The 26,760-nt window shown below is 41.8% G+C and overlaps 1 protein-coding gene across 1 annotated transcript in view; it reads left to right on the top strand.

The window, feature by feature from the left end:
• Positions 1-26,760, top strand: part of LOC139913266 (roundabout homolog 1-like) — a 92,204-nt gene that overhangs the window by 8,263 nt on the left and 57,181 nt on the right. Inside the window, exon 3 of the mRNA XM_078286412.1 lies at positions 21,392-21,764. Within this exon, the coding sequence (XP_078142538.1) occupies positions 21,392-21,764 (373 nt within the window). The remainder of the gene's footprint in view (positions 1-21,391; positions 21,765-26,760) is intronic.

Here is a 26,760-nt window from a genome sequence, read left to right as displayed (position 1 = left end):
ACTGAGCGCAGAGACGCACGGCGCCTCATCCAACCAGCGCCAGTCCCACGAAACCGGGTCGGCGTAAAGGGGGAAAACTACACATTTAAACCATTAAAGTGACTGGAGTTGGACGCTTCTACACTTTGGGTTCATGCTTTGTACTTCAGCCCCGGAAAGCTTCTCTGAAGTGGAAATAATATCTGATCACCGATGAATCCCGCGAAGTTATCAGCATTTGGAATTGAGGAGTTCGCCAGGACCAGAGAATATCCAAGTGGAGTTAGGTGGATTATTTCTTGAAGAACCCGCAATGATGCCTCCGACTGGTTTGAACTTTAAGATTAATTAGAAAATCACCTTCTGAGGAGTAGTTGTGAACAATAATTATCTGTGTTATAGCCTGCGGAGTTGTTCAGGGACTCTCCTCACCATCAGCGCCCTGCGGTAGAAGTTGTATTTTAGAGGGGCAAATAGAAAACAAAGCGCATTCAAACTGTGGATTCTACAGTTTTCAGCTGCTCTGGAATGATGCCTGCCTGTTTCATGGGAATTTACTATCTACTGGCATTTCTTCCGATTTGTTCAGGTATGGAGGATTTTATGCAAAACATGGCTTTCCTTATGTTGGGGGATTAAAAGTTTCCAAATAATAAGGTTCTGTCTGTGTGTATGGAAAAAGAGAAAAGCAGTGCGATAAAGAAAGAGAGAGGGGGATAGAGAGAGAGAAGAGGGAGGGGAAGATGAATGGGCGAAGTTTCTGACCTGTCATTCCCATACTGCGGGTATTTCGGTCATCTTTTCTCTGTGTGCCAGCCAAGATATAGCAGTAAGTGGCCCTTGACCCATGCTGCCTGCTGCCTGGTGTCTGACATTGCATGTTAAAGTGGCCCATCTCTCTATAATCCCCTGTGATAGTCCAATGAAACACAGCCTTTTTATTGTTATATAGCTCTCATTCACCTTGATGGCAGTCAATTGCCACAATAAGCGTTTGAGAAAAGAACAAAAAGATCATGCAGTTGATGTCAGATGAAGGAGCACGTGAAGAGTCCAAGTGCGACCAGGCTTCACCCTATATATCAGCTGAGCTGCAGGTTAATGAGTAACACAGAGATGTCACTTGCAGAGGCATGTTGAAGCCCCATTGCACCAGTCACACCAGTGAAAGTGTGTTGGTTGAATTTGTTTTCTCTATAGATCAAATATTGCCTTTGAATGGAAATAATAGACTATGTATCCATGCATTGATATTGTGCTGATAGCTGATGGGCACTCTCTTCACTTCTTTCTTCTGTTCTCGGGGCTAAAAACTGAAAGAATTTGTGTTAAGTTTATTTTGTCAATTTTGAGAGGAAAGATTTCCATTAACTTCAGTTGTTATTTCAGTTTACTAAATTGTTTTTGTGGCTAGTTTTTGGCTTACTTTTAGTAGTTTTAGTTTTTGTTAACTAAAACAAACTTGATTCTCAGGTGTGCCACAGCATGACATTTATGTTGGGGAATGAGCCACAATCAAACATCATGCTTAATGGGTGAAATCTGAAAAAACAGAGACATTCAGCAAAGCCTTGTGCATTGTATGCTGCACTTCTGTTGGAAGGTCAAGGTTCATTCCAGGAAAATTAACTCGTAACATCAACATTGATATTGGCCACTCTGTCCCGATCCAGCAGCAGACGTTACATATTAGGTGAATCCTTAAAAGCAAGATAGACTCCACAACACGAGCAGGCATCACCTGTTCCAGCCAGCAGCACTTTAAAGGTATACTATATAACATTTATATTAAATAGCTCCCCCTGCAGGCGCAAAGAGAAATTAATCTAAATCAAAACAAAGACTAAACCTGCCTCCACCCCTCTTTCCAAAGAGTGCTGCATACATTTAAATTATCAAATGGTTCAACACTAATGACACAAGTCAGTTAAAAGTACTATATTTATGATAGGTACTGCAGAAATTTCTCATGGCCATGTGGCATGACTTCTAGAATAACATGACTACAAACATGGTGCAAAGCAACACAGCTAAAAGTTAAACACAGTAGGCCTAATTGCTGGAGATCAGCATGGGTTACACTCTAATGCTTGTGAACTCTAGATTATTACCATCAAGACTAATAATTTTGCTATGGCAGATCAAAACAGACCACATTGACCAATCATTGATGTGTGTTAGCAAGGCTTTTGCCAAAAGACCAGATGATCATCATAAATAGAGCTGATGGGTGATGTTATCTCTCTCCTATGTGCTGATAGTTAGCTCTGCTCTGTATATAATGAACAGAATACAGATGGCAACCTAAACTACACCAAATCAAAGTCCTCGGTGCTTAATTTCTCAGCGAATTGGTCGGCTAAATTTATCCACACTTAGCAAAACAGACAAACAGCTTACAACTTTAGCAGTATCCTGCCACTACAGCAGCACAGCAACAAACATAACATTAGCCTGGTTAGCTCTGTATAATGGAAACACGTATAGATTAGAGGTTCATCCCTCCACCATATCATTTGACCTACTGAGAAGATTGTAGGCTAGACTGTGAAGTGAACATTTTACATGGACTGCCTTTAAATTGAAACCAACATTTATATATAAAAAAAAAAACAATCTGAAAAAGTACAGGAACTAAGCTGAAATTCAAATCAAAATGGAAAACAATATTACAATAAAAACTGATAATGCAAAACTATAATCTTTCTATTAGTATTCATCAATACTCTCATAAAAGTACAGCTGTAGGCTATCTCCTCTTTGCACCACAGGCAAAGGGACACAAGTCGTCACAAATGTTTTACAAAATTTCAAGACTCACTCAAATTCCCTGCTGGTGCTGGGCATGTTTGACCTTCCTCACTCTCAAACACAAAGACAGCTGTCAGCAACATTAGCAGTGGCCACAGGCTGTGTTTTTTCTAAGAAGGACAAAACGTTTTCAGCCTCAGGCCTTTATCAGTGTCAGACACTGATGAAGACTGGAAGGCTGAAAGCATTTTGTCCTTCTCAATAAATACTGCTTCAACATATCCTCGCTCTCGAGTGCGACACCGCTCTTTCAAGGGAACATTTGACCAGTTTTTTCCCCAACTCCTCTGTCTGATCACTGCAAAAGAGGTACGGTTTTAATATGTTGATATGCCATAGCCTTGTGTTCTTTTTGCAGTCCACTGTGGCATTGAGATAATCCACAATACCAACTCTTTTCTTGAACTGCTTTGGTGACTCAAAAAAGGAAAAAAAAAAAAAAGCCACCCACATCAAAAGTATAAATTCCTGCCTTAAGATTTTGTCTTCTCTCTTTAAGTAAGCTCATTGGACCTTCAAGATGATGTCCAAATACAAGTTAATTTGTGCTGAAACTGAGAGAATTTTGCCCTGCAACGAGCACCAGAGGCCCCATTCCATCCCCATCCTTCTCAAACTGCAAGCAGTAGGCTGGCCTGAAGATCTCTGATATGAAACTGTAACCCCTATTTATGGAAGCCCAAATGTTGAGAATAAGGCAACACTGGGAGCTTTTTTCCGTATTATGGTCTTAGGTAAATAAGCGATATCTTACATGTTGGCTAGTTCAGAGATGTTTCTTGCCACTCTTTTTTTGGGCAAAGGACCAATGCAGTGCACCAGAAATCAGTTGAACGCCTCACTGAATAGCTCAGCACTGCAGTCATCAGCAAAATGTGTGTGTCACAGACCTTGGAAGGGTTGATAACAGGGAAATGTACACAACAATTCCCATTTAGGCACTGTTTGAGCTTGTGAGTGTGTGTGTGTGTGTGTGTGTGTGTGTGTGTGCTTGCGCGGCCTTATCCTTATCACACCAGAGATTACAAGGATTTTATAATGTTAGATGTATGCCGCTCCTTGAAATGTATCCCTGTTTAACAAATTACAGTCAATATGATTGCATGTTTTTTTCCCATCCTACTTGTGTTTAAAATATACCACCTCATCCCCTTGTCTTGCCTCCTCAACTGTAGCATAAAAACAGACAATGGTCCATTTAGCAATACAATGAGCTCTTATAGGTGTGCTGTTCAGTGAGTTCATGGCACAGAACACTTTGTAAGGCAACCTGGAACTACCCCCATATGAGAGTTTCATCTCTGCATAATAAATCTGCCAACTGTAATTGGATGATATGTAATAATCTAAATGATGGCCATTAAAAACATATGCTCATGTAGAAAGGGCTTTGTCCCTTTGTTCATCCCACAGATCCTTATTATGCATCCCCAGGGTGATGCTGTGACTTGCCAAGCCGCTCAACCTGCTTTGTTTGATGGTCTATAAACAGTGTTTAAAACAAGAATCAAGGGACAATAAAGAATTATTCATCCAGTACTACCTTGTCGAGACGGTTGTTTCTCACACATAACTATGCTTTCAAGTAGAGCACATGATTTTGAAATTACTTAAGTAATAGCTCTAGCTAAGCTAATTGCTTAAGCATTAACTAATGGAGGTCCTCTGAGGGCTAGTTTAGCTTGAGACCATCTCATCCATGTGTTGTGTTGCCAGTGGAGAAGTAAGTACAAGAGAGACTCGGAGAGACTAGTGGACCACAGCCTCATTCCATCACCGGTGTATGCAACAACTCCACAGGGAACCGTTTGATTGAGACACCTGGCTGGCCTGCTGGGGTTAGCTGAATACAGGTCAGGGTTCACATGTACTTAATCATGCTGCTTAGCTAACACTCACGGCTGCAAGAGGCGGACTGCTGTTGTGACCCAAAATAATGTATGGTGGATGTTACAGCACTAATGCGGCTTGATTGGGGGAATCTGGCCTGCTATGTCATCCCCGAAGCTAACGAGGCTCCCTGTAGTCTTCGTGATGCTGACAGTGATGAGCTGAGTTCTGCTACTAATGAGGGATTCTCCGCCATGGATGATGGGGTTGATGGGACATCTTGTGCGCAAAAGAGGCTTCCTTTGATAACCCTCCTTCGATGGACTTGTCAGATTCCTTCTGTTCTTCCCAAGAAACAAGGCAACTAATGAGCTTGAATCATTGGAGACCATTTTGGTTGGAAAGCATCTGCAATGTATATCGTTTATTTGTTGGAAAACACTAACATGTGGTATAGGAAGAAGAGACAGAGAATAGTGTAGGGACAGTGTGCCCTCTCTCCACCAACCCCCTTCCTGCGTCTTTCTTTCACAGCTCTTGTATCTGCCTTGTGGCGGTTAACTTGCTGCCTCATTCACGCTGACTGAGAGTCTGTCGAAATTGCTCTGTTTGTTTTAAAGGAAAGGTGCACTGCTTGAGCTAATTGTAGCATGTGTTCCCTCATTCTTTACTGCTGGCAGCGATTCTGCCACAGCTCACTTTCTCAGTCGCGCTATAATGGCTTTAAAGCAATTTATCTTTTTCTCACCCACTCCTTTCCATACATCAAACCTGATTTGTGATTTATGTTTGGACTGCATAGGCTGTAGATCATGAATTACTCTTACAGAGACTAAATTATATTGCTCTCAGTGAGGAAGCATTAGGCTGGTTCCAAAATTATCTGTCAGACAGAATGCAGTGTGTCTATGCTGAGAACCACAACTCTGAATATCTAGAGATCACTAAAGGTGTTCCTCAAGGCTCTATTTTAGCACCTATTTTATTCTCTATTTTTATAGGATATTCAGCCAGCGAAGATTCAGTCATTCACAGATAACACGGTCATCTATACAGTTGCTTCCTCCCTTAATCGAGCTGCTACAGACCTCCAAATTGCTTTTCAGACACGTCAATCTAGACTTTTCCAGTTGAAGTTAGTATTAAATGGACATAAAACTAAACTCATGACATTTACCAGAGGTCATAGACAGCTTGCACAAAATGTCACCGTCCTGACATTAGGGGGGACCGAATTAGAAAAGGTCTAATACCTTGGCATATGGTTGGATGAAAAGCTATCCTTTAATGTACAGTACGTATTGAAAACCTTGTGAAGAATGTTAAGCTTAAACTGGGTTTTTACATTAAATTTAAGAAATGTTTTTCCTTTGAGGCAAGAAAGAAGTTAGTCCAATCCACATTTTTGTCTGTGTTAGACTACAGTGACATCCTGTATATGCATGCATCCTGCACATTGTTACAAAAGCTCGATTCGATTTATCATGCATCTCTGCTCTTCATTCTGAATGCTAAATTGCGCACTCATCACTGTAGTCTTTATGATTTGATTGGTTGGACTTTACTGTCGCTACATAGGAAGCTTCACATGTATCTTTTTATCTGCAAAACTATTCTTGGTAAGCTTCCTTCCTACCTCTGTAACATGTTATCCCTTGCCTAAAACAGCTAACACACTAGATCCATTAGGTGGTTTCTCTATAATGTGCCTAGGTTCAACTCTGATTTTGGCAACACTGCCTTCTCTCATTATGCACCCTGGGCATGGAATAATCAACAGGATAGCATTGGATTGGAGACACTGTCCCCAATTAAGGATTTTAAACATCTTATTCAGGAATCTTTCCAGGAACATTGTAACTGCAGAGACAGACAGGGCTGCTCTATGTGTCCTATGTGACTTACTGTAATGCACATCATCTGTGTTTTATGTGCGATATGTGTAATGTGTATTTGCTTTTAACTTGTTCATGCTGCTGCCTTGGCCAGCTCTCTGTTGTAAAAGAGATAGTATATCTCAAGACTTCTGAACTGAGAAGGAAGTGAAGAAGAGATTGCCTTCTTACCTTAAATTGTGCATTCTTTGTCATAACACACAGGACACATTCATACAAAGCATCCACAGAGTCAGCCTGCATGGAAATAAGGTAATGACAAATGAGCATTGTTCGACACAGGTGTTTTTGAAGTCATTAGGAGCCACTACCTCAACATTTCTCTATCCACCAGGAATAACTGTATCTCATAAACCCCTGCAGACTTTGCTGGAATTCTGTGCTTAGTGTGTGTTTGGTTTTGAGTGAATGTGCATACATGCATATGTAATGGTGTTTGCGTAAGCTTGTTTTTATGTGTGTTCTCGGGAGTGTGTGCTGAAAGCTGTGTTTCCTGATTGCTTCCCTTGTTTGCACACTGGTTTCCTGTGGTGCTGTGAGGCCAAGCGTGGTTGCCAACCCTGAGGGAGGGAAGCTATGGAGAGCTTTAACGAGTGCCTGTGGGCCCGGAGTTCACAGGTCATCACACCTTCACACTTGCACACACGTACTTACACACCCCACCCCCACCCCACCCCCCCCCACACACACAACTTCTCATTTTGAGGAGGATCGATTACTATCTGCCTGCCCTAGAAAGGCGTTGGGGAAAGTGTACGGTCCTTGCCTGAGGGGTCCTCCCACTCCACCACACCTTCCATCTCTCCTTTACCACTCATCTCTATAAAAAACATCTCAGCAGCTCACATGATGTACGTAGTTCAGTCAGCCAATTCAGTTGTTTGGATGTACAAGCCCTAATTTAGACTTCGGCTTCATTAGGTGTAAGAACAACTCAAAGCATTCAGTGAAAGATAATACAGAGATCAAGTGGAAACGACTTGCTTTCATTAAGTGAGTATATATGTATATGTATATTAAGCGTGAAGTTAAAGCATAAAGTTAAAATGTTAAACACAAAGTTTTACTGCTGTTTCACGGTCACTGCCACCTCAGTAATGTATTTAATCATCCAGACATAATTGGCGCCTACCAAATAATTCTGTCATTCAATTATGGTTATTGTGTTAATTAGACTGATATACTTCAGTTCACAACATACTTAACAGGTGTTGCACACTACCACTGTAAATCTGCATGATATGACTTAAATACCCCACAGAGCTAAAGTGCTTGTGAACATATGTTGATTTAGTTAATTTTTTCCAACACCGTCTTGGTGCTTCCCGAGTTGCTGCTCTCAGTTCCTCACCAAAAAACTCTGGCAAGTGAACTCAAGTAGCATCCCAGAACCAATAGACTTGGCTGCTCTGATGATCTGGATATACTATTAGCTTGCAAACTAAGAGATTCCCATGGGCTTGTGGTTTCTCTGGGTTATTTGTTCTCTTTTGACCGCAGTTTCCTGTTTTCAGGTCAGTGTCCAGCTATGGCCGTGAGCTGAGGCGTTTTGGATAATTAGCTCTGTAAATACTCCAGCTTTTTTCATGGCCTTGTGTTTATGAGTAATTGGGAAGAGATCCCACGCGTCCAGCCCTGGATTGTCTGTTAAATCTGAGAATCCAGCTTGTTTCCTCCTCTGACAGTCAGGATGGACTGAGAGAGTCAGGCAGATTGTTTCTTTCTCAGACAAAGTGTCTCTTTGAAAAACAAACAGTTGGCACCATGTGACCCTACAACTTGTCCATCTGTTCAAGAGAATATCAATGATTGAGGAACTGCAGTGCCTACTTTCAGAATGATGCTATATGGTGTCCCTGAAGGATTTGGGTTTGAGGGTAATTGGGGGAATTAATATTTTGAAAGGACAGCTTTAAAGGTCATGGTGATAGCATGACCTCAGAGGTGCTAGAGGTTACCTCTGTGCCAACTATCTCCTCTCCAGCCAGGCGGCTATTAATCAATAGCAGTAATCAATATGTTTTTCAGTAGGTCTTCCAGAGTTCTCTCACTTTCACTGTTGGATACACCCTCACAAGCAAGAAGAAATAAACACATGCGCATACACACACGCACACACACAAGCAATTAGGTTGGCTCTTTGACTATAGAACCTAGGATTAGCTAATCAGAATGGCTTAGTATTGTTAGGAAAGACTTAAGAAATGCACATTATCCCTCTACCATTCCCTCAATCCTTCCCCCTCTCTCTCTTCTGTTCTTCTCCTGTCTCCCTCTGTCATTAGTGACAGGCTGGATATACAGTTCAAAGCCTTCTATGTGAAGATTGCAGCCTAAGGAGCTGCTTTCCCACCAGAACATCTCTCTCATTGAAGAGCTCAAAACATGCATAATTTGCTTTAATTTGTAAATCTATTATTAGCTAGTATTTGTAATGCTCCGGGACGGGATCCAGAGATAAGCAGGAGTAATGATTCAAGCTGATGGTTCCGATAGTTTTGGTAATTGTTCGGGATTGAAGACTTCCCCCTTTGCTGTTTCCCCACCCCTGGCCCACCATCTCATGTTAAATTTACAACCATACGATGGTGCTGCTTTTATCTGAATCTGGGGAAGAGGAGGGGAGTCTGTGAGTGTAACTGAAATACTTAATAATTTGTGCAATGGTAGTCAAATACCTATTGTTGTGTTAATGTTTTCTGTTTTATTTGGAGGTCTTCGCTTGATAGCATTCCTCCTATGGCTGCATGGCTTAATAGGCTGCAGTGGGTCAGTTGGACAGATGAAACAGGGCTTCTTCTTCCCAAAGGCTGCTCTGAGTCCTGATCTGGACTTGACATGGTTGTTATACTTCACACGTCTCTCCTGAATATCAAATCACAATCTAAACCAAACCCAGTCCTTCACTAGGCTTATCAGATCCCAGGAAACCCGCAGTGTTGGAGTGAGTGATGAGGGGAGCAGGTTGATCAGCAGGCCCGTGTGAATGCGATGCCCTCAGGACTGACCTTGTTATTACAGCGTAGACACGCCTCTCTTCAGCTTAATTAATCAGAGGTTGATGTTGCAATGCAGTCTCTCAAAGCATCTCCAGAATTTCGACATAGGGCTTCTTAACAAATGGTTAGAATTTGAGGGAATTTCATTAGGTAGTGAGAGAGGGAGAGGGAGGTAATTATACGATGTGGGAATAGCCATGTGCGCGTGCTCGCATATACTGCATGTATGTCTGCGTGCATGGAATACTGTATGCATGCATGTTTGCAGCATGAAAATTTAGAGATAGATGTTGGCCATGTCATCTGGTTTATTCACAGCTTCAAAAGCCGATCTCTCATTCAGCATGTTCTAGAGATATTTCAACCCAGAATAAGATATCCCATTTTTTTTTTTTTTTGCAAACAAAAGAAAGCGTAGTTGTAGTGTACCCCATCAATGATCATTAAACATGGAATTAGACTTTTTCAAACTGAAAGGCTTGGTGCACAAACTAACACTATATAAGAGCTAAACATGAGCATTTAAAGGCAACAGGGTCATCATTTTTGTGAATTGTAATAATAACCATCAGTCCAGCAGCATCCTAAGCCTCTTTGTTCCTCTCCTTATTAGTATGTTTCCTTACTTTCCCTCCCTGCTACTTTTGATACATCACTTGCCGGTATTCTGTCTACAAGAAAGGATTTTTCAGAAGCTTCAAGCATGTGAATCTTCACATTTTCCATTTGCAAGTTCAGCTCTTGAATTTATGTTAATTTGACTCAACTCATATGGTCACAAAAGAGGGTGCTGGATTGGGGCTGTACCTTCTTACCATCCTGTGCTTTGCTCTCTGCATAGACACTGGCATGGAAGCTAACACAACCCCTTTTCTCTCCTGCAGCTCTGGGTTACAGTGCAGCCAAAGCCCTTCTTGTGGAAGTCCACGTTTGATTAAAGGGTGCAGTGTGTCAAAAGGGCCATTGAAATCGTACCATGTTGGAAAAATTTGCCTCACGGTGATGAGGAGGACAGAAAGGAAGAAAGCAGGGAAAGGGATAGTGTGAAGGTCTTGGGAAGAGGGCAGCATTGAACGGTGCCGTCTTTGACATTTGCAGCCTTCGGTGGCTGTGTGCTGAAATAATTAACTCATGAGAGATGTAGGTAAAGGGTCAGAATCGGTGTGTATGAACACAGTGATAAAAGGGAACTTCAGACGGTCATTAATCTCCTTGACATTTTGCTCCTGTAGCCTGTGATTTTCTGCTGCAACAAGAACCACGGGAGGCAGCAGACATTGGCTTTACCTCCAATCAGCCAAAGTACCTGCGCTGTTTTGCTCACTTCAAAAAGCTACTTTATTATGACGGCATCTGCATGATTGGCATCAAGTGTGGACTGACTGGGTAAAAGCAGCAGGTTTTCATAGCTACTTCTGTGCCTCAAAACCAGTGTTGATTTGGCAATGAGAATTATGTCAAAATTTTGCCTTTTGCCTTTTTTTCCACAAATCATGGCAATTAGAGTTAACAGTCTAATGACAGCTCTCTTCAACCAGCAGATCATCACAACTTTTGCCTACAATTTCAAATTCCTTACACTGTTACTGCAAATTTACAAGAGCATGTAATGTGACAATTCACCTCACAGTTCTTCAGAAACACTGCTTCAAAGTCAGGCATTTTTCTCACAATAATCACATGAAATCCTGGAGGGATTGACCTCCACAGCTCTATCACATTCCCCTCCTCAAACTCATCATAGCAAGCCAAGCCGGGCTTAAACCATATGACTCACGTCAACAGGCACCAGTCTTACAGGTGTCATTCATGCTAGTGGGAGCCCTCAGTCAGCCTGCATTACTGATGGGAACACCACAAATGGAGCCAATTCAAGTACTTGAATTAGATAAATGGTAGTATTTCTACCAAAGGTACAAGTTTAACCAACTTCTTAAATTCTGTTACAAAAGCCCACTGCAGGTTGAGCTTATATCTTCTCAGACAGACATCACTCCTGAGCTCATAACAAAAAAGGGAAGGGAAAAGCAATTTGTCAAGAAACGTAACACAGCTAGAAGGAAATTTGCCCAGGAGAGGTGATTGACATAAGCAGGTTTGCTGTGGAAAAAGAGGTCAGGTTATTATGGAGCTCCAGGAGTCACTTGTTCTCATCCATGCTGAACTCTGACTTCTTGGCAGCTTCCACTGCGCTGCTTTATTGCTACTTATACTTTTTTTTTGTTGTGAGTATTAACTGTAGTAGTGAAAGTAGATTGGTATTCCTGCTGGTACTGCTGGTGGGCTGATGGATAGTATACAGTGTAGACAAGTCTTTCTCTTTCTTTCTTTCTTTCTTTCTTTCTTTCTTGTCACTCCTCTGATGTCCTAAGGCGATGGCCGATGTGCAAAGAGAAACTTATTCTTTTTGCCTTTTTATAAAATAACATCTCTTATAATTACATTGCACAGTTTCACTATTACTACCAATATGCAAAGAAGGCTAATGTAGGTCTTGACTGTGTATACTATAGTGTGTATGTGTAGTGAGGGTTCAGTGTCTCGAGGAAGGCCTAAGAGAGGGCAGGTTTGTGCTTCAGAGTAGATGGGTTTGGTGCTCAGGGCAAAGTCTCTCTCCCCTCACAGTCTGACAGTGAGTTCACATCTGGGCTGCCACTACCAGGGGCGCAATTAAGACCTAAAATAAATGTAGGTCATGCAGACATGCACTTGTGACACATGATGACACAGCGCAGTAATGAATGCATTAATGTAATTAGTGAAAATGCAATATCTGTTAAAATCCTCAAAGGAGAGGAAAGTCACATGATGAACCACAAATTCTCAAAGATACTTTGGGCAATCTGTTTAATAGACCTAAACAAATGGATTACAAATTGAAAAGCAGAATTGCTTTAGCTGCAATATAGGTTTTTACACATGTACCTTGCATTTCTGTGCCCATTTTGTTATTTGCTTTTCTTATTCCTGCATATTTTTTTTTTTTTGGCGTCAGTCCCTCAGAATCAAGGGCTTCTTTCTAGACTACCATTGTGCCTCGATGTTTAACAATCATACAGGGAGAAATACAGTGTAGAAAAGGCAGAGATACTAATTTCTCCACTGACAGCAGCCTCAGTAGACCATAATACAATGCAGACACTGCTTGCATCTTTGTGGATCTGTTGTCGGTAGCGTGTGAAATACTAACGCCCTCTTTGACGGCGTCTTCTGAACAACCAGGCATGGCACGCCACAGCATTGTTCTCTTTCCGCTCATTTTTTCTCGACTGGAAAACTACTCCGCCTACACGTATACAGCACAGAGAACCCCTTTCTCCAGGGGGTTGTCGAGAGTCATTGCGGGAAACATAGGAAACTGAAGCAGAAATAGACAAGACAGGTTGAGGAAAAGTGGCCATGGGTACATCAAAAACGTAAATTGCAACACTTCATCACAAAATAACTCCTGGAATACACTGAATTTTTGTGTGTGGATATTTTGTTTAATAACAGTCTATCTGTATTTCAGCCCTTTCAATATAAATCTCTGTGCCACTTGACAAATTCAACTCATGTGCTCAATATCTTGTCACAGCCCACATGGCAGTTGTTAGTGTCTGCTCTGTTCCTGGGAAGTTTGTGGTTCAAGCCCTGGCTGAGTCGTCATCAATGGCCCATGCAGCCGCTCTACTTGTCACTGACTGTTCAATGGACTGAGGATAAGTCTCTCTGATGGGCTGCTGTCCTTTCCAGACGGTTGTACTCCTAAGTTATTTCTCACCATACATACAGGAGATAAGCTCCTGGCTTATCAGCCACCTGGGCTTGAACAAGACTCACTTTCTCTACTCTGTCAATGGAAAATACACAGTCAGTGGTTAACAGAGTGAAACAAGTATATTAACAATATTTGAGCAAATTGGAGATTACCAACCGACCAGTATCAGCCTAGTTGAAGATGCCATGTGCACTTGACCAGCAATTTAATTTAATAACCTATTTATTTGTTACATTTACACATTTGCCTTATGTGCAAGGGCAAATCAAATATCTGAGGCTTACAAATTGTGGGAATATTATATGAAAGGCGGAAAATGTTCACCCCTCTATCATACAATGACATTTGATAGAGTGTATTTTTGGTTTGAAAAAAAAAAAAAAAAAAAAGAACTTGTGTGACATAGACCGCCTGATGAATTTATTCTTAGGTGGAGTGTCCTGGTGGCCTAGTTGGCTAGGTGTTTACCACATACCACCAATCTCCCGTGTTTAAATCTGGCCTAGGATGTTTATCACATGTTATCTTTCCCAGCAAGCATTTGACAGATGGCAACATACAGGCGGTGGCCAAGTTCAATGCCAACCCAGACAAGCACACATTTTCACAATATTATATTTTGGCACAGCAAAAATTCATATTAAAACAGCTTTGAGAACTTTGAATTGCTATGAGAAAGATATTTAGGTCCCAGTTTCATAAAATTATACAGGTAACAGGTATGCTAAGGACGTTGTCTCAGCTTTCATTTTAGCACTATATTTACATGGGTTTTCAATGTCGGTGCAGGCCTTCATATCAACATCTATTCAAAATATTTGTTGGGCTGTCTCTGTCCAATGTGAAACGGTCCAATAAAGGAGAAATGCCAAAAAAAAAAAAAAAAAACATCTTAAAAAAAATATCACTAATTGAAATGACATTCTCACTGGAGAAGCCTCGTAAATTTGAGAAATTATGTTAAAATGTGCTTTTTTGTTTATTTCATTCCATGTGAATGCAGGACATTTTGAGTCACAGAGTCAGTGAGTCAGTTTGGCATTCTATCAGAACCATTGTCTGTATCTTGTAAAAAGCATTCTGAAGCCTTTAGTGAATTAAGCCTACAAGTGTATTGCTCACTGTTACAGTGTCACTCAGCTAGTGTCCTGCCCTCAGCACCTGTGTGCTGTAATCAGTGTGCAGAGTGAAGAGTGAGCAGAGGCTCGGCAGCAGGAGGTGTGATCATGTCCATGACCTTGACTCTCCCCTGGAGACTCTGGTTTATTATGTGGATTGACCTGTAGCAAAGGAGAGAAAGGTTGATTCGCTGTTTTGAAATGGAAAGTTTCTTTTAATAATTTTAATGCAATTAAAATCACCTTCACATAAGGAGGCCAAGCGCCTTACCACAGTAGCTAATGTAAGAGAGAGTGTGGCTGCAGGCACCTTGTCCTGGCCACACACAGGCATACAAACACACTCACATTCCTTCCCTACATACTTGAGTGAATGACAGTGTTCAACTGTTCACTTAATTGTAGTTTATACAGCCTGAGAAGGAATGTGTGGCATTTATTGGTTCCCTGTGTTTGACTTTAAGTATGAATGAGAATGTGTGTATGTTTGGAATAAGTGTCTCTAAGGGATGAGCAACACAAATGGTTTATTTTCCATTCAGTTTTTTGAGTTTTTTGACTTGTATACATTATTCTCTCAAAGGTCCTTGTGAATATTTGGAGTGAGAAATTTTTTTGTTGAAACAATTTTAGGGTTTTTCTGAAGATGTGGATATATCCTGTACTGATATGTGTGAAAAATTATAATGTTGTGATTTTGTTATTTGAAATAACAGACTGGATTGGTGGAACGGCAGCTGGTTGACACAACTGTCCACAGAACAACTATAAACAGTAGACCATGGGAATGTACTCATGCTCACTGGAGTTAGCCTTGGCCCACCAGATAATCAAAGCAAAGCACACACATAGGTATAACACCTACCCATTGCACAGTAAGTTAAACTGAGCTATTTAACTGTGCAATTATTTAATTTGAATGAATTCTGGATGACTTAGGAACTGGACTTTGACTCCTTTGCCCATTTCCTGGTCACTTGGGAGGGGGTTGATCTGCATGGATTTGGAAGATATGAATGTCAGTAGTATCATTTCTGGAGTGAAATCCCCACCAGATCTGATGAATGAACCTTTCAATTTTGCTTATACACAAACACTCCCTTATAGTCACTTTGATGTACTGCTGAATCCACATTTATCAGAACCTGGTCCGAGAAGAGAGGGTTTTGCAGAGACTTCTGTATAATCAGATGGGCAAAAACACCATATGTTGTGCTATGATGCACAGCAACATTTACACTTATATTATAATATTACCACACTTGCCACACTCATGTTGGGATGGACTTTATGATGGACTACTGTGAGTATGGGCCTGTGATGAGAGCGTTCAGGATGGGAATGGATGGAAACAAATTCATATTTCATCAACTGATTTCTTAACATTTCGTCAAAAATCTCCCAGATTGGATTTCTTGCAGTAACAAAGACTGAACCTCATGTCAGGGCAAAGGTGGAGAACTGCCAACATCCGGCGCCACCCTGGGCACACACGCTGACTGGCCTACTTCAAAATGACAGGCTGTTAATTTTAGTAGTCCTAAGAAATCCGAAGGACGATCATAAAAACACGAGACTTTAACTGTGTGTCTCCAGATCCTGACAATTGCTACAAAGTACCACAGAATACCACAATATGTACCACAACATACCACAAAATACTACAAAGAGTACTAAGAAGCTTAATGTACACAGCGGTACATTATATGGTGCCCTTTCTGTTATTGTGTGGTTCTTTTAGTGACACTGTGGTATGTTGTGGTTCTTAGAGTTTTCTTGTGGTACTTAGTGGTAGCCTACACACTGTGGTACAATGCTTCACTCAAAACTGTGGTAGGTAAGTTTGAAGAGAAACAGGAAGACAAAGGCACTTAGCCCTCCCTCCCCTACTCACCGAGCGAGTAGCAAGGAGCGCACAGCTGATTTACTAAGGTTTACCTTAACTGGTCAGATGCCCGAGACTCAAAATTTACTTTGAAAGCAAATAGCAGAAGAATGGCGCTATCAATCTTGCCAAGATTCTGATATTATCTCACTGATTCGTTCACCCAACATGGGGATTAGTTTTGCTGAATTCAAACAAAATGTCAATTTATAAAATCTTCCTACAGTGGCTTCAATGGGAAGATTTTTGGTAATTTAAAGTACCACACTGCAGTACTTGGGTTGTTGTCCTTTGTGTACACTTTGTTTTATTCGTTTCGCATTTGGTGGTACTTCAAAGCTCTTTTAGCTCTTTTGGCCCTTAAGGCTCCCTTGTCTCGTTTTTTTTTCTCTTGATACCTGCTTTGTTAAATTGGCCTTGGATAGCTGTCTGTCCAAACAAGTGGTGTCATTTGACATACAAGAGCAGTGCTGTGAACTTACAAGCAGCTGAAAATCTCAGTCTGACCATTAAAAGCGTGCACTTTAATCTCTGATCTAACCCGGGATCACAAAAAACGAAAGCTACGTGACTTCCAGAGACCGAAACAAAGGGATTGTTTTAACAAGAGGTGGCTTTACCCTTTATTCTGCACCCCTAAACCTCCCACAGTATCTGCCTGCCTTATTTAAGTGTGTCTGTCTGAGTGCTGCTCTTCCAAAGCGGTGTTGGCTCTCAAACGCAGGTAATCCCATGTCACCCCAGATGGAGATTTATCATACCCGCCACTACGGCTCAGATTTGCTTGGTGTCAGTCTAACTGAGCAAGCTGATTATGTCGCGTAGCTGTTAGCAACACCAAGAGGTGACATAAAGTCTAGAACATTCAACACAAATCAATGTCACCCACTGCGTTTCCAGTACTTGCTTGTTTGGGGAAACTAGGGAGGGAAGATTATGCACATTTTTTAGGGAGTGCATTTAGAGGTTTTTGTGTGTAAGTGTGAATTTGAGTTGACAACTGAAACTCAAGACTGCAAGGCTCCTCACAGCGTTGCAGTAGGAACATATGTGCGTGTGTGTGTGTGTGTGTATTTGTGTATGTCTGTGTGTCCATCTGTCTGTATGAAGTTTTATACCTCTGGAAAGGATTATTTTTAATAAGGAGCTGACAGACAGTGTGATCCCAGTGCAGTAGGCTAATTTGATTGTGATATGTGATATCTAGTCTGTATGCTTGTTTTATTTGGATCAAAACAGCTATAGCAGCCTACTTTTTTGCATTCTAGATGTATATTGTAAATGGCATCGGTGTGAGTTGATCCAAGACCACCAACATAGCCGTGAAATTACACTCACATTGGTCACATTGTACTATTATGATCTTGATGCTTATGATATGATGTTTTAAAGCCTGCGCCTCCCTTGTTTACATTCATTCCTTCATGCCCTGCTCCGTCCCTTCGATATTCACCTCCTTTTTTATTGTATTCAAAATCTACTTGGAATAAACAGAAAGCTGTTTTCACCTCAAAAGCTTTTAATTCTAACATACTTTGGCTTTCCACTCAGTTTTTTCCTTCACGTATTTTGACTTGATTCTCTGGAGAGAAAGTTAGAAAACAGCCTCTACATTCACCTCCTTTCTCCCCTTTATCTGTCACCCTTCATTCCTCTTCTCTCCCTAGATCTTCACACGACAACAGAACTGCCTCAGGGATGATTGACAGAAAAAATATTTGTTGGGGCACAGGTGTTACAAATGACCTTTGGTGTGTATGTATGTATTCCATTGTGCATCTGTGTGCATGTTTCTGCATACTGATTGTATGCTGCCTGCTGGCCCTTTGCAGATAAAGCCTGGTCTTCCGGGGGGCCACTTGTAGTGGGCTGATATTGCCTTTCTGTAATGCCAGGGAGCTTAGGGAGTTTCATGGACCCTCGGGCACCGACCCAACACAATTAAGAACAAGGAAGACAGCATGTGTGCTGTGAACAGAGACTGATGGCCACAATGGCCACCTTCCTATCGTGTTTATTTTGCTCTGTTGTAAGCCTATGTGTCTGGGCAGTGTGTTAATTCTTACTTAAATCAAATATTTATGATTTTGGCCTGCAGCTGCATGGGTGGTTTGCCCTTTTTTCATTTTGTCTTGTGTAGATATGTTTGCGTTTGTGTTTTTCTTTTTTTTTCATTTTGCATACTTGGTGTAAACTCAGTCTCCTTTAATTATGTTGCTGAATGTTTCAGAATTGTCTCGGCATTACAAGTCTCAATTTGGATTTTTCCTTCTTTATTCAAGAACCTTTTCAGTGCATTCCAGTGGACAGAGTAATGAGTCTACTGCAGTAGAGAACCTGGTTCTGTGCTCTTAACTCACTTCCCAAAAGGTCAAATGATGGCATGACACTTCCAAAATTAAAGCCTGTCAGGGGGATTCAGGGTGGGTGACTACCAAGCAGGTTATATGGAGCTATTGGTTGTAAAACATACAAATACCATGGTACCTTTCATTTTCATAGAGGTAAGCTCTTGCACATACTCCTGTATACTGCCATATATTGTTTCCCTGGGGGTCAGGACTCCCAAGGGGGATGCTGGATGATTTTGGGGGTCGCAAGATGATTTATGTGATAAGAAAAAAACATATTTGTACTATACAAATGTATATTTTTTCAGTTTTTTCTCTATTTCTTGCTTATTTCTTGTAAAACACTGAATAGTTTTAAGCCTCAAGGCCTCCTCCATTAATCAAATGAAACCACCTGAAAAGGGAAAAAGTCATTCTTTGGTTGAACTGTTCACCACACCGCCTGTGATGGGGGTTGCAGATAGGCATTGTTTTGTTTTAAGGCGTCACGAGCCAAAAAGGTTGAGAACCACTGCTTTAAATGACATCCGATTTGCCTTTATATGCCTAGTGATATTACAAGGTATTGCTTTTGGAAGATACATACACATTTACAAAGTTTTACAAACACAAACAATTCTCCCCATACCACTCCACAGGTTGGATCAAATTCTCACCTACTCCACAATGTGTGAGGTGTTATAAATCTGGGTAAACTGTAGTCTCTGTGGGATTTATTGGTAGCAGTGGGAGTGCAGGAGCTCATCACTCTCTAGCTCTGTGGTAATTATCTGCTTTACAGGGCCATTGCCCCTTTAAAGCATGGCCTACTGAAGGCTGTGTAAGCTAGGGATGTGTTTGCTACCACATGAAAGAACAGAAAAATCACATCCTCCTGTTCCCACAACAATAAAACAGGCAAACACCAACTGCCAAATGGCTGCAGTGTTTGACAATAATGACAATAATGCCACATTTCCTTCATCTTCTCTCTTGCTCTGTCTCTGATTTTCTCTCTGCAGATCGGGAGGCATTTCTCTCTCTCTCTCTCTCTCTCCTTCACATTCCTTTTCAACTGCTTGGACTCGTATACAAACAAAGCTAATCAGCCTATCTATCAACCTAGCTGTATTCTGCACATCATTCACTTATGCATGTTTTGGCTGTTTATCAGCCTAGCAGTACTTTACACAACTGTGCCAAGTACTCTTCATCTCTGAATGTATACTTGTAGTGTGTTTATGTTTAGTCTACTGTCATACAGTATGTCTTTCCTGCATTGTATGTGAGGTCCTGTTACGTTTTGCCCTGTGTCTAGCATGTCCTGTAATGTGTCAGTACCAATTAACCAGGTCAAATTCCTTGTGCACCCATTGTAGTTGGTGATTGAAACTATTTTGAATTAATTTTGATTTTGATTCTGTAAACCAACCACAGGTACACGCACGCCTACACTTTTACCATGGTGGAGGGAGGGAGAGAGAGTGTGTGTATTTTTTTGTGTGTGTGAGTGGAGGTGGGTGGGAAATGGGGGGGGGGGGGTGGGGGGGGTGGGGGTGGGGGGGATTGCACAGGATGGGGTAGGAGAGAGAGGGAGAGAGTGGGAGGTGTAGTGAGGCATTGGTGTTGTGTACCTGGAACTCATTAGGGAAGCTTGCTTTGTCTTCGGTCCTCATAGGGACTCATTGTTACACAGTTTCTTGGAGAAGGCCAGCTTGACTGACATCTGAACAGTGTAGCAGGGTACAAGGGGGATTGCGGGATTGTTAGTGTTGGTATGGGCGGGGGTATCGACCCGTATCTCTATGGCTGTTGTAATGAGATCAACGCGCGGCTTTGTTGGAATATGGGCTCCAAATGGTGAACACAGAGTATAAATACATGTATGTACAAACACAAACACAGAGACAAACACAAATAGGTATACACTCACACACACTATACTCCATTAGGGTGGAGGGAAGAGGGTAGTGATGGCTTATGTTGAGGATGGGGATCCTCTCTGTTTTTCTGTCTGCACTCATAACATCAGAACAGACAGCTATGGAAAATACCACACTGACAGTAATACGAATAGGTGTATAATTATATTTTCCACCACATTTATTTCCCAGGTTACACATGAACTGTACTGTAAAACTATTCAACATACATTTTCAACTTATTCTTAGTCCTGTACTGTTTACTCTTGTAACAAGAGTTTAATCAGTCAATTTAAAAGAAAAAAATAACTTTCATCCAATAAAATAAACATAAACAAGGCCAGTAGTGTGACGCCAGTGGTGCCACAGATAGTGCTGCATTTTTAATTTTTTATTTAATCTTGAGCTTTTCTCACAGCTGTAAAGTATAATTTGTTACTCCCCCCCCCCCCCATATATGTTTTATGGCAAGACATGTTTTGCAAGATATGCATTACTAAGGACTTCAAATGTCAGCATTGCCTATTGCTTTACGTTTGCCTCATGGGGTTCCCATGGCTGAAACAAAGGGAAAACATTTCATCAGCCACATGAGATTGTGTGGTAATTATGCTTTCAAACTGGATTATTGCTAATACAAGGCACTTGCACAGCAATGATAAAATGCTGTGTCTAATTCATTTAGTGCTGCTGCTGTTTTGATTAGTCGTACTGTACTCCTCTATATTGCATGGATGCATTACTTGATAAACTTAACTATGGCTCTTTTTTTTCTCTGTTTTTCCATATTCAATTGACAAGCAAGAAGCAACTACTCTAATAAGATAATATTTGAGATGAAGTGTATACTTGGGGAAAAAAGTCTCTTCTTTCCTTTTATCACTTATGCTCTCTTCTCTCCCTGTCAGGCTCCCGTCTTCGCCAGGAGGACTTCCCTCCCCGCATTGTGGAACACCCCTCTGACCTCATTGTGTCCAAGGGGGAACCAGCCACTCTCAACTGTAAGGCAGAGGGCCGTCCTGCGCCCACGGTGGAGTGGTACAAAGATGGGGAGCGCGTCGAGACGGACCGCGACAACCCCCGCTCTCACCGCATGCTGCTGCCCAGCGGCTCCCTCTTCTTCCTACGCATCGTCCACGGACGACGCAGCAAACCTGACGACGGCAGCTACGTGTGTGTGGCCCGCAACTATCTGGGGCAGGCAATCAGTCACAACGCATCCCTAGAAGTAGCCAGTAAGTGCTTGTCTCACTGTTAGTGTGTGTGTGTGTGTGCGTACAGAATACATGGATTACAGCTATTTGCTTTGCTGATTCTACTAAAGGCCCGTGTCCTTATAACACCACTATTCATCAGCGAACATTCCAAAATGTACATTGGCCAGTGTTACTCACAGTAGAACACTAGAGCAAAAGTAGATGAGATCAGTCAACCTTGGACCAATAAGAACCAAGCAGCAGGGTCGTCTCTGGAAGTCTGATGGGAATGAAATCGATGGTGCAGCTAGCTGTATGGCAGAGACATAGGAGATGCCATTTAGAGCATATTCAGACTGAGAAAACATCTGAGCTCTTTAATACCTTGATTATTATTGAGGTTCTAGTCTCTCGGCGCGGGGTCAGCTGAGATGACGATAGCAGGGATTTTAATATAGTCAGCCACGTTCACTGGAAAGCGAGCATCTTATTTGAAAAAGGAAAAGGTTGGAACTTATTTGCTGAAAATAACCTTAAGATAATCTAGTTATTAGGCTTGGATATAAGCTGCTGATTAAAAAAATACTTATTTTATGACTTATTTTAAGATTTAAATTCTTATTGTAATTTATCCCAACAAGCTTTCATTATATTTTCAACCTAAATTCCACCCTTTCGAGCAATTATGTTGATCTCATTAGATATGTAACGACATATGTAAACTTAAAAACATGTTTTATCTAGGTAAAGTTAACGTTGTTACTTTCATTCCAATTATGGTCAAAGTACACTTTTTATGAGTGAGGGACAGGTGGAAATTCACTGTGGGAGCCACCTGTCAGACAAGCAGCAGCAGCTGTGTGTCTGCTTTAGTCCCCAGGTTTAGACTAGTAAGTGTGTTTCCAACAGGTGACAGCGTCAACTCGCTGAATCGTCATGTTCCAAGTCTCAAGTGTGTGGCGTTGCCAGTTAAACAGCCTTTCGCTGCATTGTGTCCCAGTAAGGAATCTGTCAGCCTACATGCAATATACACACAACCAAATGTGTGTGTGTGTGTGTATTTATTGGCTAGGGTGATGGAATGAAGCCTGTGGAGAAGCAGACAGAGGGCAAAGGGCAAAGGTCAGGGTTTAGGGGCATCTGAACATGGTAACTGCAGATTCTCTGTGGATCCCTATGGAGCACAGGCTCTGCAAGTAGAAAAACTGGAAAGTACGAGGAGTGATGAATGCACTGAACGAAGGAAGTGTGTAAGGGCGGGGAGGGGGTTGGGGGTCATTCCTTTACTGGTGACAAGGGTTAACAACAGTGGGCATGCCCTCACACACTGCATAGCATCTCCGCTATTTTCCCTCTGCTCTGCTGCGTCAGCCTGCAGAGTTCGGCCCAGGCTCTCTCTCTCTCTCTCTCTCTCTCTCTCTCTGTCTCCCTTGGCAGATATTTCTCAAAGGTTTTAGAATAGTAATGCTCCTCTAGTATCTAGTTTCGCCGTTTGAATTATAATGAAAGAGATGGTCAAATGGTATCTTGGTAATGCTGGATCAGCACTCCTACTTTGAGAAGCTAAGCCCTCCTGCGGGAGAGTTTATTACTTGGAGTTCACTAAATTTACTGCTAGGCTTTAAGGTTGAGGGGGGAACACAGAGAGGACTTGTTGAAGCTGCCTGGATGAGTTATGTCTCCCTGCTTCTTCCTACAGAGGTCACATGGATTCATGGGTCGCCCAGGGGCTAGATGTGAGGTAGTGAAACAGAGCCCCCTCTGGCAAATGCTGCTGAGTTAGGGAGTTTGGGAGAGGGCTGGGAAGCTGGGGGGTTAAAAGGAGGATTGACCTCACTCTGGCATGTCAGATTTGGGAGATCACTTGTTAGTCTGGTTAATGTGTTAGTGGTTAATTTTTTTATAGTTTTGTAATTGTTTAAAGGTTTCTTTGACTGATTGTAAAGAGAGCCCTATTTAAGAATTCAGGGTGACTAGAATTCAAGCTGGCATGTTCTGGTCACCCTCTCGTGTTTTAGTGCATTGCCTCTTTTGTGTGATGTATCATCAAGTTTCACCTACTGTTCAATTGTCATTCAAGAATCACTCAGACAGCAAAAGATTATAAGTGGGTGGGATGGTGGACGGTAATCTTCTGGTATCAGTTTTGTTAGGCTGATCAGATGTACAATTTCCAGGAACAACGTATCAGAAAATGTTATAATACACTCAAATGTATCATCAATCTGGCATGAGCAAGTTATGAGGTAATGTATTTACCACTGGGACCTATATATTTATTTTGTTTATAATATATAAAATATATTATGAGCTGTGGAATTCTTATTAGTGTGCCACAATGCCCTTTAAGTAATTCATGAACTCATCATATTATCTAAAATAAAGTGATATCAAATGATTTGTACCCACACCACCACTATCATTTTCACATATATCTCTTTCTAGCCTGGTTATTATTTTATTTCTGCACAGCTAATTGTCCGATGGACCTCCATGATGGCACCAGCCATGGTTGCTTGGAGAATTGTGACACAACTGCAACACCTCTATATTTAATTCATGTTTGAAGCCCAGCTATCAATGTTATATGCCTGTATTTGGTATCATTTGAAAGATATTTTTTTTCATCTGTCAGTTGAGCTAACACAACTTCTTAGATGCTCACAGCAAATAATGAAGCCATTGAAACCTGATCCAAAATCGTATCTGTTACAATATATTATGTCATGCAACAGTTATTCTCAGAGTAAAAGTGGCATATTGCATTGTGTCATGCTTCACTTATAATGATGTAGTTTATCTGATTTTGAGCAATATGGTGAGTTCATGAAGAGGTCAGTAGTATGCCAAACTAACAAGACATTTACAGCTCATAGTAAATGTAAATGAATATTGTTAGTTGTCATGATATGAAATAATATGAGAAATTAAGGGCTTTTGCTGAGCAACATTGCAGGGGAGTCTCTCATTGCCGAGGCAGTCATCAAAAAGACCGGCTGTTTGTGTTTACAATAGTCAGGACTGCAGTGGGAATTTGAGCAGTGGGTAAAGGAGAGAGACGATGAAAATCGCAGGGACGGCTGACAAAAGACGGCGTTAGAGGTTGACAAATATAAAGTGATGGGAGCAGGAAAGAAGTGACAGAGATAAAGCGGAGCAGAAGTGTTGGTTCTGCTGCGTGTCCTTCAAGGCAGAGAAGTGAGACTTGTTTGCAGAAAACTGAGGTGACGGAGTAAAGACAGTGACAGATGTAGTGTGTGCTGGTGCCTGAAGCGTGACCACAGGGTTGAAATACTGCCTAAGCACACGCAACATGCACACGCACACACACACACACACACACACACGCACACACACACACACACACACACACACACACACACACACACACACACACACATACACAGACCAGTTGAGCCCTTTCTGAAAGCAAGAGCTGAAATGAGAAAAAGGACAAAAAAAAAAGGACATATAACTTAGTTCCCATCCAATAAATGTCAGAGAAGACACTCAGCATATTTCTCTGCCTGCAGGGACCCCAGAGGACCCTGGGAAATGAACATGTGTCCTGTTGACCTCGGCCACTTGATTCAATCATGAAGCGCTTTATTGAGGTGAAAGCAAAGTCACAGCCTGTGTACTCTAAAGGTTATTTGGCAGTAGACCTGTTTTTAGGTTCAGTGAAGGAGTGGAATGAATGATATTCTTAACCTAATTGGACACTGCCATTTGCTAGAGGAAAGTGAGGCTCGTGGCAGGGCATAATGTTTAGCCACAAAACTCCTGTGATGAACATATGAGTCACTTAAGGGACAGATATCCATACAGCCACACCACTGCTCAGGAGACCTGGTATCTCCAAAATGTCAGCTTTTCAGGAGCTAAGAAAACAGCCATGTTTTTAGCATCTTTGACGTTATCCAATGGGTTTTGAAAGGGCTTTTTCAGTAGCCTGATATTCAGACTGAATGGCCATTTTGTTACCACTCCATTGATTGCCTCCATGTTAGCCATTTTCTGTGTGAGGGGGTGTTGATTTTCCCCGAACCAATCACTAGTGACTGACGTATCCAGCCGGTCTGACGTTATTTTCAGTTACGCTGATGCTACTTTTTCAGCCCTAGAGGTCGGAACATTTTCTCAACCCGTAGAGGAGCATGTAATTCTTCAAAAAAACACCAAACTTTTCACATGACAACAGCACTATCTATAAGGCTTTTTCTAATAGGTTCAAAGAGTCAGTGGGAGGACAGGGAAGGTGGTTTGTGGTAATTGTAGGAGTGCATTAGCATCAGCGGTGTGTTCATTGTAACCCCACACTCTCTGAAGCGGATCTTGGGATATGCGCAGCTAAGTCAGATGGTGTGATTGGCAGCTGAAGGGTGGGACCCCCTGCTCTGTCCGCCTGTCCACTCCTCTTTGATTGTACTCTTATGGTAGAAAGGAGCGGTGGAGGAGACACAAGAGGAGGATTCTCAGAGGTCAGGTTCCCATCCAGCCTGTTCCCATCCATTAACTAATGGCTCCTCACTTCAAATAGCTGTCACTGTCACTGACAACATCCTGTCTGTAGTCACTCTGGATAAAGGCAATAAAACATCCTAAGTGGCAACGGAGCAATATGTCTAGGTAAAGTTGTCATTTTCCCTCTATGTGGAGGTGAGGTGATATCGCCTGATAGACAAACACTGACACATTGTAAAGTGCTCTTCATCCACTGCCATGAAGTCAGATATCAGTGTTCATTTTCAATTGCCTGTGACAGTTTGTGAATGCTGCTGTGCCATGCTAGCCTCTTTCTAGTTTCTCGTCCTGTTTTCCCACTCCCTTCCCTCCCGGTCGGCCCATGGTTAGATCAGTCAGTGAACGAGCATCGCACTCTGGGGACAGCTGGTTTGCGTTTACAGTCTGGAGACTGAGGCGAGTGTGCTGCAAGTATTGTCTAAACAATTTCAGTCTCTATATTCCCCTAGGCTCAGCGTTTCCAAGAGCCAGATTTGTACCGGAGTGTCAAGACGCAGGGAAAGAGTTCGCT

This window comes from Centroberyx gerrardi, chromosome 11 (genome assembly GCF_048128805.1).
Source record: "Centroberyx gerrardi isolate f3 chromosome 11, fCenGer3.hap1.cur.20231027, whole genome shotgun sequence".
In the NCBI taxonomy this organism is placed as follows: domain Eukaryota; kingdom Metazoa; phylum Chordata; class Actinopteri; order Beryciformes; family Berycidae; genus Centroberyx; species Centroberyx gerrardi.
The sequence above is the reverse complement of the archived record's forward strand: the minus strand, read 5'-3'. Positions and strand labels throughout refer to the sequence as shown.